Here is a 19,094-nt window from a genome sequence, read left to right as displayed (position 1 = left end):
GTTGTTATGCTGTATTAAAATATGAAGCGCTTTTAGGTGGACACAGAATGACCCGATTTTTATTTGTGCAATCCAAGCCACCACCTCCCACCCACTGTGGACGACAACTTAGAGAGCAACATGCTCTCTAAGTTGTCTTGAAAAATGTTCAAAGGCCTGAACGTCACCGTCTGCTTGAAAGCCAAACAATGTCTTCCAGAGGCACGGAGCATCCGTCAGGCTCGCTCACCTGGGACACAACCTTTACTCAACGTGAGACAATGTTATCTGCACAAACACCTGGCTCATAGAAGACCGACTCAAAAACCGACTTATTACAGACTGCACTCTAATCCCCCATCTTTGGAATTAGAGTGCAGTCTGTACTAATGTAAAAAAAAAATATATAAATACATACATATACAAATGCATAACCCTTCTTTGATTTCTTTGGCTAGAAATGAATCAATTGTATCGAGATCTGACGAAGCAAAATAGAGAAGTGAGTGAAAACCATGAATGAGTGTGTCAATGAGAACGTAAACTCTCCATCAGGATGATGTTTAAGGGCAGGAATGAGAGTATTCACTTGATTTAGAGTAAAGATATCGTTTTAGTACATTTACAGGGGAAGTAGGGTTGAGGGGTCAGAATGTCCCGGCATAGACCCCACCACAAACTAGCAGGCATGCAGCAGTTCCAAGCTGATCATCCTGTCCTCCTATCATAGGAGTCCGCAGCTTCATTTGTCGGCACCTTCAGAGAGTTGGTGAGTTTACAAGAGGGTTGATGTCTGGGGTTTGGGTTGATAGGATGTGGAGTGGCAGTGGGAGACTGCCAATCAGAGGCTGAAGAAGTGCAAGATGAGGATCGGAGATGAAGAGGGGGAGTAATTGAACATGTAGAGTAATTGAACAATTGATGATTTGCACCGCAGAAACTGCGAGAAAGATGTGCGGGCAGCAAAATGAAGCAGTTAAGGGAAACCCAGAATGTCTGCTGATTAAATAGTTGAAAACCCTTAATCTACCTGCTACCTGGGCTGCAAAAAGAATGTGATTCGATGGAAGCCTGAGCCTCCACATCAGAGAGACATAACAAGATTAATAGAGAGATAGTCATCAAATTCAGACCTGGAAACTAAATACCAGAATGTAGAATGAGGAAGACAACAGCCTTCGAGGTTTGCAGCAAGATGTTCTGCATTTTCTATAATTGTCTTGTTGAGAGCGTCGTTTCTTCTGCCGTAATCTGCTGGGGCAGCAGCGTCAGAGTGAGGGATGTAAAAGGTTCGACCGCCTGATGAAGAAGACTGGTCGATGACAATTTAAAAATAGGCTTATTCTTCTAAAGTCTGAACCAGTTAGTTTAATTGATTGTCAAGCGGAGCCTAAATGCAAAACGGAATAATTTGCCTCAATCAATAAACATTCAAAGCTCTCATCTGTTCTGTAGACGACTAATTCAGACAGCTGCGAAAAGCATCCATACCCACTGAACTTTTCACATTTCACAACATATTTTGTGAGAATTTTTGGGTTACTAAAAATTGGAAATCTGTGATCCAGACTTAACATGCTGGACAAATACTTGCAGGGTGATAGCATTTTCACTGTCTGGCTCGTGGACAGACTGCTGTTTCAGTGAAAAATAACAACTGTTTTACAAATATGAAATTTCATTTTCACGATGAAGAAAGTAACTTTTTTTCCCTCTCTGTAAAGGATCAAACGGCGTCTTCCCTGGAGAGAAACCAACACCACAGATTTAAAAAAAAAATGTATCTGGTAAATAACAGACTGTAAGAATTCAAATCAGTCCCAGATGGGTGAGAGCAATCATTTCACATTTTCATAACTATGCTTCTAATCAGACAGACAATGGGGAGCATGAATAACTTGTGACTGACCTGCTACATCATTATCTGTGAACCTCACTGAAAAATGTGAATAGAAACCTGTTACTTTCAGGAAGCTGATTGCTGCTGCACTTTCTCCAGGAGAACAGAAGGAAATTATGAAATTTATTAAATGGAGAGAAATTTGTTCATCAAAACACTTAAAAAATGCTGCTTGATGTTTTTTAAATTTCTTTTTTTATTTTTAACCACTAATGCATTTCGATTAACAAGTATTAAAAGTAGGCACCATAATTGCACAAATCAAAAGGCTAAGTGCAGCATATTATCTTCTTGGAATGGAGTGTCGTTTATCAGAGATATAATATTTTTGGATGCATTTTAACCCAGGTTTGTCAGTCAAACACCGCTGTGAGCCAAACAGGCCTAATTAAAGTCCAGAGCCCACCAAAAGCAAGAATGAATCAACTATGCGGACTTTCTGATTACACCCGTCACACGTGGAGCTGCTCGGAATCAAAAGCTCCCCGCAGTCGCCTGAACTTTGGCGAGCGCATCGCTGGCTTTACTCTGCTTTGACTTCAAACAGAGCGGGCAGCCATGTTGCTTTGCCGTTGCACAGGTGAGTCATGTAAGCAAGCTGGTGTTGTTTGAATCAAACGCACGCCTGCAGTGGACAGCTCAGATCATTGACACTCCTGCTGCTATGCAATCACTTTGTTTTTGGATTTACCAAATCAAAGATGCCGCAGCAACAGAAGTAAACATTCAGTTTCACAACGCACTGCGTTTCACTGGTTGTGTGTTTTCTAGGAATGTTGGGCCATTTTATGGCACAGTCAAATATCTATGTTACCTTTAGTTATTAAAAAACTGCTCAATACACATAAAAGATAAATTAAAGTAAATTGTAATATTTAACAATTTAAAAATAGGCTTATTCCTCTAAAGTCTGAACCAGTTTGTTTAATTCATTGTCAAGCAGAGCCTGAATCCAAAAAGGAATCATTTTTCTCAATCAATAAAAATTCAAAGTGCTCATCTGAACGTAGCACAGTAGCTAAGATATTATACCACAAATTTCTCTCATGTTAAATTAAAAATAAAGCCCATAAAATCATTATCAAACAATGAAAAGAATAGCAACATAATTGCTCTGCCACTCTGTAAACTGGAGCAAAATTAGAGGAGGCTATTCAAATGTTAAGTTGGGTGTAAAAAATGCTGCCATCGCTCACAGGGATGAAATTTACACTGCTAACCTCTGGCATGATTTCATGCCACTGTTTATATTCTGATTTTGTCACATAATGAGAGGACACTGACAGCAAACAGACAAAGTTTAATGGGAGGCTGTTTTGATGCTCTGCTGAGCACAGCTTGATGAGTTACTATGATAACGTGACTCTGTTTCTGCCGCTTTGAACATAAATGGGTTGTGCATTAAAGTAATTTGGTAAAATGATCAGCATTTTTTTTTTATTATAGATTTTACTACACAGAAACGTTGCATCGTGACTTCACATGTGCAAATCGTGCCCCCACAGGTACCGGATGGAGGGCAAAAAGCTGTTCGCTGACAATGACTAGCATTGGCTTTAGCTGTCAAGATGTCAACATAACTCGCTAAATCTTAAATGTACGCCTGCTATGTAAGACATAAAGGGTCGCGGTGCTTTTCAACTGCATAACAAGGTCAGGAAAAATTTTAATTGTAGAAAAAAGTCATGGAATGTGGGTTAGTTATGCTAGCTTGACTTTGGAAAATGTAACATGAATGTGCTGCAGAATTTGGTATCTCTCGGTTCAGATAGAAAATTTGAGAAAAGGTAAAGTAAGCACCAAGTCTGACAGATCCTCAGTAGAGCAGGGGTTTAAATTTGCTAATCATCCATCACTGTGGGAGCTTAGCTAATAGCAGGGGTAGCTAAGCTATCAATTAACAATAATCACAAAATAAACATTAAGGCTACAAATATAGCACTTTAGTGACCTGAGTGTTCTGTTTTTTGTGTGGGACATATTTGCTTTCTTTTTGGTGTTGGTCCGGATACATTAGCAGTGTTGTTGTTAGTTGCCATAGCAATAAGTCTGCCTGTAGTGTAATTGACAGAGAGAGAAGATAGAATAGGAGTGGTTTTGAGTTGTTCTTCAACAGTTTTTCTGTGTTATTTTCTCTTTGCTGTAGCGCAATGAATAATACCTACATCTCCAGCTTACGCTTAGTTCATGGAATTGTTCTTCTGCGGTTCTGAATGGCCTGTGAAATAATAGTTATTTTGTCCCCCAGTATTGTATGCAAAATATACAGATGGAAACAACGTGTGTATGGTGGTGCTTGTGAAAAATTTATTCTCACTGTAGGAACTGCGGTTCTTTAAAAAGTAGAATTTATCATTTTCTTTTTGGTTCTTATTCTCTTTTTATGGTTTCCCAAAGCTCAAATCCAAGCTCCTGAGTTGACACTTTGTTTGGTACGGCCTATGCAAAGTTTTGTTTGCCAGTTGGCACACATCTTTGCTACATTAGTCATTGCATCTCTTGGTATTTGTGCTTGCCAAATCAAGGATTTTTTTTATTTGTTTTGTTTGTTTTTGTTTTCAGCTCTGTTTCCACCCCAAGTGTTTTAGGTAATAAAGTTTCTAATTCCTCATCCATCTGCTTCCTGCCCAGGAGTCTACATTTGGGTCCTCTCCACTCCTTCCTCACAGAGAGAGGAGTTTGGAATAAAGCAAACAGGTAGTTGCAGACTTAAAACTGCTGCGTTCACACAATACACTGGAGAAATTTGATCTTGTGAAAGGCAAGAATAAAAACACATGGTAAATGGACTGAACTTATATAGCTTGACCACTCCAAGCTCTTTGCATTAGAGTCATCTGTTCACGCTCACAAACACTCACGCATTCACACCCCAATACACAGATCACATAGCAAGTATCATGCAAGTCAGATTGTGCTGCATCCATATACATACAAATATAAAATATTTATATTTTTTGGAACTCACCTTCACTGATAAAACTGATGTTCTGCTCATTCATTCAGCCAAATTCTTCTCAAATTAGTTTGAATTTTGTCATTGACATCATCAAACGTGGGGAAAGTAACGTTGCAGAACTGCGAGGACTTGCTAACACATGCCAAGTTTGCATTGAAATGAATCTGTTTTTATAAAAATTTGTTTCAATATGTATTTAGACATCAGTTATATACTCATATTGGAACATGCAATACTTTACTACCACACTAACACCCCTTCAACATTTCACATTTTCTCACGTTACACTTGGCATGTGTACTGTTAAAACATGTGCCATTATTGATCTTTTGATACAAAGCTTTGCCTGGTGTTAGCTCAGTCACTGCATCATTATGTCCGAAAGCATTAGAGGATAAAGATTCTTTATTCTCCACACAGATAGTGCCATTTTGTAGCACAATCAATGTGCTGCAATGTTACTTTCATGTTTAGGAATGATTACTTTATATCCAACATGACTTCAGAGAAATTTGACTTTACAATTTAATTCCTTGAAATGGGCTTCTGTCTCTTTAAGAAGCTCCTGCTCCTTTTTGCAACACTTTGCCTTCAGCACATCATCGCAACAACATTTTTCCATTCTGCCTTTAACGTTTTTAGCAGCGTTTCACTGAGAAGTGGCTGGTATGATGAAAAGGCAGCGCCCGGTGAGACCAAGCACCTCCGACTGGTTGCCACAGGAGATTAAAGGATTTCACAAACATGCATGAAAGAATCAAAGCAGCACTCCAGCTATGGTTTTGATGAGGGAAAGACATTATAACATGATGTAGAGCTTAAAAAAAAAAAAAAGAGTGGATCTTATGTAGCTCTGTCACTTTAAAAGTATTATTGTCAGAATCCCTTGTAATGACAACGGGTACTCAAAGTTTTAGTTCTAAAATGCTGGCATATGAATTTCAGGGCAGCTGTGTCTGATGTCTAAATCTGATGTTGGATTTTCTCATCGTCCCCAACCAAAGGCTGATCTATGCTCCCGCAGCGTAATTCGACATGAACAGGTCATCTAATAAAGTGAAGTAGTCTGCTGCAGCAAAGAGACACTTCATTTTTTATAGATCTGCTGGTAGCAGCCTATTGTGTTGATCTTTTGATTCCTCGTGTTAGAAAAGTCTCCAATGAACCTCCTGCTTCAGATGTTCAATAACTGATTCCGCTCAGGGGGGATTGCTCCTTACCAGATGTAAGCAGCATGGGGGGGTTGCTGCCAGGGTTTGTGGGTGACATGCACCTCCAATTACCCCCAAATCGCATCCAAACTGCCGCGGCAACACAGCGGTTCGATATATAAACACCGTGAGGCTGCTTCACTGCTTTTCCCTAGATGTCAACGATTAAGAATGAAGAAGCAGAAGTGACAGCGAGGACTGCTTGCCTTCGAGGTTGCCAGCTATTTTTTTCGTTCTTCTTTCAAATTGCATTTGATGCTAAGCTGAGGTAATTTAATCAGGAATTTGTTTCCTCTGGTTTATTGTTCTCACAAGGGTTTGCTGTTGTTGTTTTGCAGAAGGTTAGGTGAAATTATCATCAACATTTGGAAGGAGGTAGGCCATGTGAAAATGCACATGATCTGCGTGTTTGTGTGTGTGAGGTGTTTGAGCTGGGTTCTGCTTTTAAGTCGCCTTAATAACCCGTAAAGCCTCCTGTGCAAAACGTTTTGTTTTCATATTGCAAGTGAAAAAAATAGTGGAAGTGGATCCAAAGTCCCTGTGCAGATAAAAATACATTCTATACGTGTGTTTGTGTGACAGATATGCCCACCTCACACACGCATCTCAGCTCAGATTAAGCCAGAGGTGCACCTATACTCATGGCAAGAAAAATAAAAATAATTGTGATATTATCAAAAAATCCACACTATATGCAATGTGACTCACACTACCTGCGTTTCTGTAGACTGCATAACTGCGCAATTTGATATTTCGGAGATAAATTTGCTTCATGGATACACAAGAGATTTTGAAAAAACTAACTTTTTGATTTAAAGTCGAGTTGAATTTTCTATGGGAAGGGGAGAGTCAAGAAATTGCTTTATTTTGCAAAACTGCGATGGAAACATTTGCTACATCACACAATGAGCAACCAAATGTAGCTACTGATACAAACCACGAAGAAGAAAACAGGGAAGTAGTTGGAGGATGATATTTTTCAGTGACTCACCACGTGAACAAACTTATTTTAACGTTCACCTCACTGAGAAAAAAGTCAGAGTGAAGCAGCACTGCTGCGGTTCTGTTAGTGCACTAACAGATTTTCATTACCAGCATTTTGCAGGTAAACCGGTTGCAGCCATCAGCTCCTCTTCTCCGTGGTTGTGCCCGTCTGCCATTGCTTGTTACACCAGATCCAGTCACAACTAATTTAGTCTCTCCACGCTCCGCCGCACATTAAGAGAGATGCGCTGTGATGTGAAGGAGCTTCATTATAAAGACAAAGCTGTGTCATTTCAGGATGTGCTTCTCGTTCCAGCGAGAAAGTTCAAAGCAGAATGCTGAACACCTTTAGTGCAAGTGTTGACCTGATCGGCGGTCACCCCAAAGACAATTACATTTAAAGGGTAAACGCAGAAACTGCTGAAGACAGAACAGCTCTGTTAGATTGAAGAATTTTCTTAATGTTTCAATTTCCTGACTCATTTTTTTATGTAATTCTCCTTTCTTACTTTTGAGTATCTGCTTAGGTAACATCTTATTGAACTAAATGATATTGTCTTTCATAGATCTGTAATTCTACATAGCACAATGTCCAGGTTTAGTGTTGCATCAGAAATGATCCAAACCTCCACTGTGGATAAAACCTATCGGGGAAAAACCTGCTTCAAACTATTATTCAACCGGTTTAATTATTCTAAGATGTACATTTTTTTGTGTATTTGTTGTTTTTTCTCATGTATCTGCAGAAGACGGCTGCACACTTCCAGTGAAACGTGTTTCCTGAGGGAGCGGAGAGCAGAATTTGCTGACTTACAGCTAAAAATGAGCTGAAGCCGAGAAAAGAGCTGAGCACGGTGATTAATGATCGCAACCAGGAGAAGTTTGTTGTAATTGTCATCTGCTTTTCAATGAAAACACAGTAGCTATGTTTTCATTGTGCTGCAAATTTGTGTCTATATTCTGCAAATGTAAAAAAAAAATGCAATTTCACAAATGCAGTGTTTCCATCAAGCAAGAAATTAAGTTAGAATCACACGAGAATAAGCATGTAAATATTATAAGTTCTTAAAAATCATGGAAACAACAAACATCTACATAAAATATGTTGATGATTCAGTCAATCAGAGGAGATATCTGTGTTTTATTCAGGCGCTGAAAAGACATCGCAGCGCCCATAGCAGTTTTTGCAAAATAAACCACTAGTTGGGAGTGGCTGTGTGTTGTGTTTTGGGGAAATCATAGTCGGTGATTTTACAGAAGAGGGATGAAATTGAATAACACAACTTTTATGAACTGTGTGATTCTGTGAGAGCTCTGAAAAATAAAATCAGCCTCCCACCACTTCCTGTCGTCTTCTTTGTGGTTTTCGCCAGTAGTAACATCCAGCTGTTGGTCACACGATCCATTCAGTTTTACATAATACACCTGTTTCAATACGACCGAAGAATCACCTCATCCTAGCATATAAACTTTCTATTAAAACCTTGAGTTTTTTTCAAAATTGACGTGTTTATGTTAAGAAAACACATTTCAACAAAATGCAATGATGGAGAAAATCCTAAACTCTCCATTAAAAATGTTAGAAAGTGCGCATTGGTGGGAGGGCTTTTTCATGACCACTAATGACTCAAGGCATCTTCTTCAGCAGCACACTGCATGCACATTAGCTCTGATATTTCTTGTTATTGATGCCGGCTGAAGCGATGAGCCAGTTCGCTTTCATTCGAGAAGCTTTGAGAGCTGATCATGACGTGTATGCTGACTTTTATGTCTGAGCTTAATTGAATGTCAAACTCGATACGCATAAATATGTCAAATCGTAACTGTATGACTGAAAAGCAAAGGAAAAGCTTTATTCAGCACTTGGTAGGGGAAAAAAAGAAAAAACTTGAAAGAGTGAAGACGTTAACCTGCCCCACTTTCCAAATCAAAGAGAACTTGGCAGGAGGTGAATTTATGATCCTGTTCTCATTTTTGCCGTCGTCATGCCTCCTTTACAGTCATCGAATAATTTCATTGTGATCGGGAGAGAAGGAGGGGAAAAACTTCCTTCTTCCTTTTCATTCTGTGGGTATAGATCACGGAGAAGCTGAAGGACGGGACCAGAATAGCGTCCTCTGATCGCCCCTCTGGGAGCAGCAGGGAGGAGATGAAGAAGTGGAAGCGAGAATAAAAACAGCTTTCCATTAACCATCCCCTTCTGCGCTGCGCAGTGTCTTCATCAGACTGGATAGGCTGCCTGATTTCTAAAGTGAAGCTATCAATGTTTCATCTGCTGGAGAGTTCTCTCCCAAGTAGTGGGTCAGAGGTCAGAGAGCTTTGCAAGCGCGCACAGACCTGTCAGGTTTTAATCCCTGTGGTGAATGGATTATTGTATGAGCAGCCTTATGAAGCTGTGACATGCAGCACGATGCAGGGACTGGAGAGAGCAGACAAAGGAACAGCGCCTGACGAACACACATCTTACCCCCGGACAGCCTCTTCTGCAGTCCTCGCTTATGTTTCAAATGGAGCTGAGGTCAAGGTGAAAACATGGAGGCTTTGTCTGCTGCCCCATCTGTCAACAGAAGTATGCTGTTGCTATTAAAGATAGGTTTATTTTCAGTGTGGCTATGTCAAATTGAAATTGAATGTTGCAGGTAGAGGCTGACCGCAAACAATAAATGAACACAGAGAACTGATATTTTAACAGCTGCTCAGAGTCACCGACGAAGCTCAACTCCCAAAACCTCTTTTATCTGTGATTTTGTGTCCGACTCGCCTCCATTGAGCCGTTCCTCCATCGTATTCCTGGAGGATTTTTAGAAAACAAGCCTATTTTCAAATTTGCACAACTTGCAAGCTTTTTGTCAGACCATGACTGTTATTTGTTTGATTTAACGGAACGTAATCGAATTAATCTGATAACCTAAATCTAATTAATATGATCTAATCCAATAAATCTAATCTAAAGTATTCTTCTAATCTGCGGGCCAATTCAGATTAACTTAATAGCCAGACCATCTGTCATGTGACCCGGCTGGATGTCCCAAGGCTCACAGTTCTCCCCAGGAGGGATTTACAAATGTTTGAAGAAATCCGAATGTTGTGAACTTGCTCCTTATTAAAAAAAAAAAAAGAATGAAATGAACCTTTAAAAGTTTTGCTCACTGAAATTGATGTATCTATTTTTTCTTTCTAAACCAGAGTGGTCTGGAGTCATTGATTTGATCACTTAAAAGAAGACTTTGATCAGAATTAGCATTTAAGGTGAGATGAGATGTTTTTTTGTTCTGGAAAATATAAGTTGTTTTATCGTTTAGTCAACAGAAAAGGTCATGTAGACGCTGCTGGCTCTCATTGGCTCAAACGAATAATTACAGTATGTCTTTATCGATTGTGAACCAATCATTGTTCCATTGCCCAATAAGTGCCAAGAATCTATTTGTGCAGCCCCATGCCGAAGCAATTTTTCATATCCTGATTTGAACAGTTTGTTCCAACCTGTCTGAGCTCTGGTGCACATAGCAACGTCTCCTTTTTCCGTTTTTATTTTCGTAAATTCTAACTTTTCTGTTCTATCCATATTTATTAACCCTACAAGAGTTATAATAGAATGAAAATAAGCCAATAAATTAAGAGTTTCACATTTAACTTTCAATAAAATGAATGTTTTTACAAAGTATTTCAAACCATATAGAGGTTTTTTTTTCAAACAACTAAAACATTATGTCCAAAACAAAGAATCTTTTTTTAATCGACAGTCAAATGTCTTATAAAGAAGCAAACAATAAAAGCCTGCGCACACACTTTCATAACGATCAGGATCTTTGTTCATTTCTGTTGCTTCCATCTGTCACAAACGTCTCTGCTGAAGAGCGTGGCTGTCTGTTTGTCTTTAGCTCTCACGTTTCGGTGACGCTTAACCAAAATGAAAATGTTTTTTATTCTTCCTAAATGATTATCTGATTTTGCACACATAGCAACAAACCTTCAATAAACTCTTGCCTTGCTTCTGCTGATTTAATGAAATATTCAAGACTTAGCAGGCGTGAGTTTCTAGCCGCTTCTTCTTTGTGTTTCTTCACTGCAACTAGCCGTATCCTTACGCATCGTTAAAACTAACTAACAAAATGTACAGAAAATAATTTAATGCAAATTGCATAAATGTTTACATTTCTATTTGGGATTTTTTTGTGGGTGTTTTACTGAGTTTCTGTTTTGTTGTTGTTTTTGCCAGGGCTCAATCCTATCCAGATAAAAACAGATACAGGAGCTCCTTTGGACCAAATACTTAAATATTATATTAACCCTGAAACTCAAACAAATAAAGATGTCGCAGATGGCTTGCTTTTGCTAAACAACATGTCTTTCATCACCAAGATATATGGGTATGAGTCATTTTATATGACAAAGAGTTGAGCTCACTGAAAAAGTTTCAGGGCTCTTTAAATACTGACACAGCTGTTTAAGTCCTGATCTTCTGAAAGAAAATCCCAAAGCCTTTGACCCCAATCAATTTTAGATGAAAGTGCAGAAGCTTCTAATGGCTTATACATATTTATTGTGGCCAGCAGAGTCAGACATATTCATTATCTTAATGAGTGACCCCTGATCCTTTGGTAATGGTTTTGTAGAAAATAAATATTCGTCATCTAACAAAATGCACAAATGACTCAGTCACAGCAATAAACTAAATAATAAAATAAGTATTGCGCAGCTCTATCTTTCAACTACTCAAGAAAATGCTATGGTTTCAAAACTATCCATAACAGAACGAACTACTGAAACTATTTAATTCAGTGGATGTGTGACAATTTAAAAAATATATAGTTGCAAGCAATTTTCTTAATGCGGTAACTTCAAGAAAAATGGTTTCTACAAAATCATTTAGCACTAAATAACACATTTGTACAGATACAATTAAAAAAAGATTCACTACTAGATTGTGACCTTTATTTACAATCAACCACCGTACAATGATAAGTGATCTTCACTTCTGCAAATATCTGCTTATTGATCAGTTACCCATCTGCCTCAAATCAAAGCCATATTAGTTATTTACTGTGATAAACTTCTTTAAAAACGCTCAGGAGGCTTGAACTGCTGTCAGTTTACTGGAGATGTTAACATCACAGAAAACAAGGAAGCTGAAGGTGATGACAGTCGACCCATCTGGGTCAGACTGGCGTATGAGACACCTGAGACACACTGGCCCTGATTCCGAAATGCTGAAAGTAGAAGAGATTAAAATAAAATCCATCTATTTTCTATTCCCGGCCTGCGGTCTGGGTGACAGTGGTTGAACCCCATCCATGCCTCCGACAGGTGGAATGGCACATCCTGGACAGCTTGTCAGCATAACACAGGACAACAAAAACAACCACATGCAGGTAGTGATTAAAAGCACAGATCACTCTATCAATACAATCAGCAAACTGATCGGTGGTGGGCCGGCCATCGGGAGGTCGGGGAGGTTTCCCGACGAGTGTCTGTTACTATCTAACTGACTGCCGTTGCAACAGAGCATGGAGCAACAGTCAACGGATCTCATGCACTTTGTATTTGTATTTATTTATTTGCCAAAGAGGGACAGTGTACATTAAAGAACATTTTGAGCCGAGGCTGATCTCCATTGTTTGATAAAGTAAGAAATAAAACAAAACAAAAAAACAGAGAAGACAAAGAAAAAAAACAATAAAAAAAATTCATATAAAGAAATTGAATAAAAACAACATTTCAAACTCGCTGTCAGATCCCACAAATAAACTTCACATGCACAAGATCAATTTTATATCATAACCCATGAAATATTTACACACAGACGGACACACAGTATACATAATTCTAATCGGATCTGAGTAGGTAGTGTGTGTACCCACAGAGACCTGCGGCACGATATCTTACACTCACCTCTGCATGTACAAAAAATCAACGTTTCATGACTTTTGACATGCTGTGAAAATGTCCGGCAGCAACAATGACAAACTACAAAGCACCAAAACTCACTGAAAGAAGCTGATATATCACTCTACTCAGTGTTATTTAACTCAACCAGCACTGAACTAAATGAATTCAGAAGTGCAGAAAATGTGACAAGACAAGTTCGTCTGAGTTTGTTCAAACAGCCTTTATGTTAGCAAAGGCTAGTTTTTGTTCTGACCATTTGTGCTAGGATGCCCTTTAGCCTCATACAATACAGTGAAACACATCAAAAGTGACAGAAAAACATTATAAGATGGAAATAGTAAATTTCCTCCATTTTTGTGACATAATGTATCAAGCAAAGTGGCCACTTCTTCCTCAAAAAGAAGCAAAAAGATGGACGATCATTTATCTGAGGAACTTGCTTGTCCATATGAACAGCTGCAAATTACAGCCAGGACTGAAGGTGTCAAATTTTAGAAGAGTTCACCGCCCTCTCAGTCTCTGTTGACATTAAAACTTCTCTTGCTTTTGACATCTCTTTGATTTTCCAGCTTATGATAGATTTGAGTCTCGGCGCTTCCTACACATCTAAACAGTGTCCTCCCATTGGAGGTTTTAGATCAGAAAATGATCCCAAAAAAACACGTCAAAGCTGGTTTTGGAATGACTCAAATGCTTAAAAATAGTGTGCTAATGGGTTTGTTCTTTAATTGAGTACATGTCTGTTTGTTCATATATCCAGCTTGTCCAGGACCGATGCTGTAGCTGGAAACAAAGCTTCTGGTTTGTCTGGACCACAGAACCTTGTGTTAGAGGGGCTGAATATATTTGGCTTGTATGTAGCCCGCATGGTGCCCAGGAATGCTGCTGACCAAATGATGAAATCCTTACACAGTGTTTTACTAAAGGACCGACTGAACTGCGGGAAACAGATCTGGAGCTCCCCATCCTGGCGGCAGCAGAGCTGCAGACTGTCAGCACATTGTATAAACTGCAGTCTTGGCTAAGCTGAGCAGCTTTTATGCCAAAGACGACATAGCGTCTTCAGTAGCTGCTAACAGTTTGAGTAAATATGTTTAATTTACACATACATACCGCAACATTGATGTATTTAGGATATATTCCTACTCTAACTAATCTGTCGAATCAAGAGCTTTCCTTAAACAAAAGGCGCTTGAACAATCCCTCCTTATTGCTCCCAAATGACTCATCCAGATGATTATTGCTTCTTGGGTGAAGTATGAACTGATTAGTTTGATATTTAAAGTACGCACAGGAGAGATTCATCAGCAATTCAAAGAAACGCTTCAAGAGCAGCAATCAGAGACGACTGTCCGCAGGACTGAAATTAACCACAGAAGAAGAAGAACAGCCTCCACACGGCGCCGAGCACATTGACAGATCCAAACTCTCGACCAGAATCCATCAGTCTGTCTGCATTCTTTCACTGCCGCTCACTGGAGCCTGTTCCATGAAACATGTACAGAGAGAGACAGTCTCACATCAAGCCGAACTGATGATTTGACTGACCCTGCCCCCTTCATACAAGGTCCTTCTGTGAGTATTAAGAAGAGAAAAACCTCTTAAGTGATCAACAAATCTCTTATTTAAAAGGGAGGTTTTATGCAAAATTCATATTTTTCATGTTGTTATTATTCCATTTGGGTTTCTGCTTCTTCTAAAAACAGTCCAAGTACTAAAACAAATGACACCCAGCTGTTTTTTTGACAGAAAGTTCTTCTTTTTTGGTGTGTGGAAAATGAGTCGTTTCAAAAAGTTCCAGATTGGAACGGCACAAAGCAGCAGGCCTTGCCTCTCACCTAGCGACTCAAGCAGCTCGCCGTCCGTCTCCTAGCAGCCCAAGCAGAACTCCAGCATGTTTGGTCAGCTGCTTTTTCCGCTGTGTGTGCTGCACAATGGCTGCTGGAAAATGCAAATGTTTTGTCGTTGACTTATCATCTAGAAACCACTTGCTGCATTCTTGCTCGTTGCGCAGGTGGCTCTACTTCTGCTTTTCAAAGATGAATGGTTATATAATTGGGGGTCTATTTGCAGCTATTTTCACAAGAGGGTGTAAATGTTAAGAAGGATTTTGTGCATAAATTGTAATGAACATATTTTGTTAAGCCCACAGTCATCCCAACCTGTACAAAGAAGCATAATTGGTCACCTTTAATGCCATGATGAAGCAGACACAGGATCAGTCGGGGTTATTACTCCCCCCACACACACCACACATACACACCTCTTCTGCTATTCTCCAGCAGCAGTATGTTGTTCCACGCTGCAGTTCTGGAGCTCATCATGAGGGATAAATTTATATACTCTGGATTTGGACCTAACAAACAAAATGGGACCTAACAAATAGTAACTTGCTTTGTTTTGTCTAAACCTTGACAAAGGTTTGATAATTGTCTTATTTAAAATGTTTTTATTATATATATATATATATATATATATATATATATATATATATATATATATATATATATATATATATATATATATATATATATGTATATAGCACTTCATATATATATATATATATATATATATATATATATATATATATATATATATTATATATATATATATATATATATATATAATATATATATAAACTTCTCTTTTACTTCTGTTTTGAAGCTTTCCCCTAATTTTCTTTTTGCTACTAAATCAAGTAACTTTGGAAATGTTACCTGATTGGTCATTTTTGTTCAAATAAATTGCAACTGAAGTAATGAGTTTGTTGGGAAAAGAGAAAAATTAATGGGGTATGAGTACTTTTGCGAGGCACCGTAAAACTGTCAATCCCGTCAAGCTAACAAGCTTAGCAGTGGAAAAGTCCACCCAGGCATTTTGCACAGCTGAATGGTTGCCACGGGAGATTCAAGTATTTCTCGAACATGAAAAAAAAAATCAAGGCAACACCACAGGTTTGTTTTTTTAGGAGGAAATAACATCATAACATGATGTATGGCTCACAAAAGTCAATTTTACATAATACTGCCCCTTTAAAATGAAGTGCTTCCTTTTCCCATAAAGAAGTCAAAATTATACAATAAAAAGGTTAAAAATAAATCCATCCAGTTTGCACATTGGGCTGTAATGTCAGTTACCAAGCCTCTCTCTGGACTCAACATGTGCGGTCCAGCATTATTTTCCTTCTCTTATTGTTGCTGGAAACTCGCCTAAGGTCAAGCTGGACACATGCGCAACTATTTTCATGCCTCCACTCGGTTCAAGTCCAGAGTCTGGCTGAGTCGCTGCATGACTCTGGGACTTTGAGCCAATGACTCCCTTCCATAAATAGATTCCCACAGCTTGATGGTGTTCGAAAAGACGGCATAGCACTGGCACAAAGGTCAGTCACTGCTTTTCTCCACAGATGCTGTAGTAAAATATTCAAGTGTTTGTTTCACAAGTTTGCAAATTTAGCTTTCTCACACCCAGACGGCGAGTCATCCTGCCACTTTCTGGTACGTTCTCTGCAGGGTGGCAGATGAACATCGTCTGTTGGCCCATTTGATCGGACCAGTCCAGCGCCAATGGCTGATGTTTCTCTAAGGTTCTACCATCCCCAGCAAACAAACTGCAAACTGCTAAACTACATGAATTACAGTAAGACAGTCCACCACTGTTTATTGTCCTGAGCCGAACAAGATTTCTCACACCATTTTCCCCGCCTCAAACATCCCATTTTTAATTGCTCAGTATTTGAAAGAGTGACCAACACGGACTGAGTGCCTTTGTTCACCTCCTCTGCTGCCATTGTTAAAACTACAGGAAGACTACAATCCTAAAACAGTGTAGAAAATCAACATCTTCCTCCAAAACTTCTTCTGTTCGATGCTTTCAAAGGTTGGAATTCTATCGGAGGAATCCGTCTGACTGGGAGGAATCCCAGACCAAACACTGAGGGGAGATGAGAATCAAATGTCATGATGATTTACTTGTTCTGTCAGCTTTTAAAAAAAATATTTTATAGAAGTCACTTCCTTGTGTAAATTATCAAAGTAATTTCCAGAACATACTCATTTCATTCAGTAATCCATCTCGCTGAAACCTTGCCATTGTCTATTCTCTTTTTAAATAGAGTCACACTGATTTTTTTTTTTTTTTTCCCGCTGAAGCTCTCTATGCCTCACCAGTCCCCTCCCTCACCGCAGCCACCACCCATCATGAGCCTGAATGGATCTCAGGTGGGTTATTTTGTTACAACCAGCACATCGACGTCAGCGCTCGGCTCCACTGCCGAGCTGTGCTGAATTGTGCCGAGCATGAAGCACCGCAGGCGCGATTGCAGCAGCAGCAGAGATGACAAAACTGTGTCTCACCAGTTCGGCTGAAAAATGGGGATGGTGGGAAAGCTTAAGCTCACGCAAGTCAAGAAGTTGTTAAAATATGAATTTGAAGCTCAAAAGCAGTGGGGGAGACAACTGGAAGTGATGGCTTCCCAGTGTCTCATGTCTTTGTTTTGACCTGCGTGACCTTTTGTTACATCTTAGCTGCAGGCTGCCAGATTTTGTGAAAACACTCATGATGTTTATAGTCAAAAACTTTACATGAAACTGAACTCAAAACAGCACTGTTTGATGTAAGGACAAAAAATGTTGCCCGTAAGCCACGGAAATAAAAAATTCTGTGACAGAGAAGAAGGCAATGATTTGATGCACTTAACCGAAAGACACACAACTTTCATGCATATGGTCAGAAGGAGTAAACTATGTACATATATAATAGCGATGTAAGCCTGTGGAACAGCTTAAAAATGAAATTAAAACACAAGTCTTAATATAAAAAAACTTATTCAGTTCAGCTGTTTTGTACAAAGTTTTTTCAAGCCTAATTTGCAAACCCAGTCCAGCCAAGGACTGGTTTTTTTAAAACACATACGCACGAAAACCCCAGAAAATTTTCAAATGAAGTATTTCCATCGCACACCTGCACACTGAAATACTGTATTGATGCTGTTTGTTGTCTTGGCTGTGTATTGTTTTATATGTGAAATTTGTGTATATAGATGATAACTTTGAGGCTTTTATAAGTATTAATTGATTAAATAAGTGTACACTTCGCCTCACTTCTTGCCAAACTTCTAAATTTGACATATAACTGTGATACCTTCATCCCGTGTGTTACTTATGTTTCATTTTATTTACATGTTGGAGACAATCAGGCCATCCAAAACGTCTCTAACTGCTCGACTCGAGTTTTTCTCTCATTTTCACCCCTTTGAGTTGATGAAGCTGTTCCGCAGGTTGAACGGCTCCATTTTTACAACATTCCTCTGCTGTTTTTTTTTTTTTTTTTTTAATACACACTGATACTTCTGGGAGCCTTAAAGCCTACTGTAAAGTGACCTGCTTTATGGGCTTTGTCACCACAGCAGCTGTGCGCCATTACCCGCAGCGTTACCTGTCCAGTGCGATGGCGGTCATCGAGTAGATGCTGGCGAACACAGCCGCGATGGGGAAGAAGTTGTGGAAGCGGCAGTAGATCAGTCCGAAGTACCACTCGTTGTGCACGGCGTAGGCGAAGTTGACCACCGTGTTGAAAGCGGACATGGAAGCTTCGGCGAACGCCAGGTTGAGGAGGAAATAGTTGGTGACGGTCCTCATGCGTTTGTGCGCCATGATGATCCAGATCACGGTCACATTGCCCACCACCGACACCACGACTATGCAGCTGTACGCGGTCGCCCACAGGACGATCCTCCACACCGGCTGCACGAACTGGTTCCAGTACCCGGTTCCGTTGTTGGTGCAGTTGCAGCCGACCGTCCCGTTTGGCGCCTCGGTGGTGTTGAATAAAGGATCCATGCTTGATGTTCAGAGCGCAAGAATCGCGTCACCACAACAGGCTACAACAGAATGAAGTCTACTTCCAGAACACACACACACACGCGCGCGCACACACCAAACAGTAGTGGAGAGTTTCCCTCCACGTGCGCTTTTCCAATTAAACACAAAATTACACAGCCAGTCCACATAAAATCCCACTATAATGGACTGACTACATCTGCAGGAGATAGGAGTTTCTGAGGAGAAATCTCTCCACTCTGCGCCGTGCGTAAAAACAAAGACACGACTTTTACGCGCAGTGCCAGGAGCAGAAGGAGCGCGCGCTCTCTCGACTCGGTCGCGCAGCTTTG

The 19,094-nt window shown here is 39.6% G+C and overlaps 1 protein-coding gene across 1 annotated transcript in view; it reads right to left on the bottom strand.

The window, feature by feature from the left end:
- Positions 1-19,094, bottom strand: part of tacr1a (tachykinin receptor 1a) — a 39,532-nt gene extending 20,438 nt beyond the window's left edge. Inside the window, exon 1 of the mRNA XM_055050711.1 lies at positions 18,359-19,094. Within this exon, the coding sequence (XP_054906686.1) occupies positions 18,359-18,762 (404 nt within the window). The 5' untranslated portion in view covers positions 18,763-19,094. The remainder of the gene's footprint in view (positions 1-18,358) is intronic.

This window comes from Poeciliopsis prolifica, unplaced genomic scaffold (genome assembly GCF_027474105.1).
Source record: "Poeciliopsis prolifica strain line A6 unplaced genomic scaffold, Auburn_PproV2 SCAFFOLD031, whole genome shotgun sequence".
NCBI lineage: Eukaryota > Metazoa > Chordata > Actinopteri > Cyprinodontiformes > Poeciliidae > Poeciliopsis > Poeciliopsis prolifica.
Note: the sequence above shows the minus strand (reverse complement) of the source record. Positions and strands in the feature narration are given on the sequence as shown.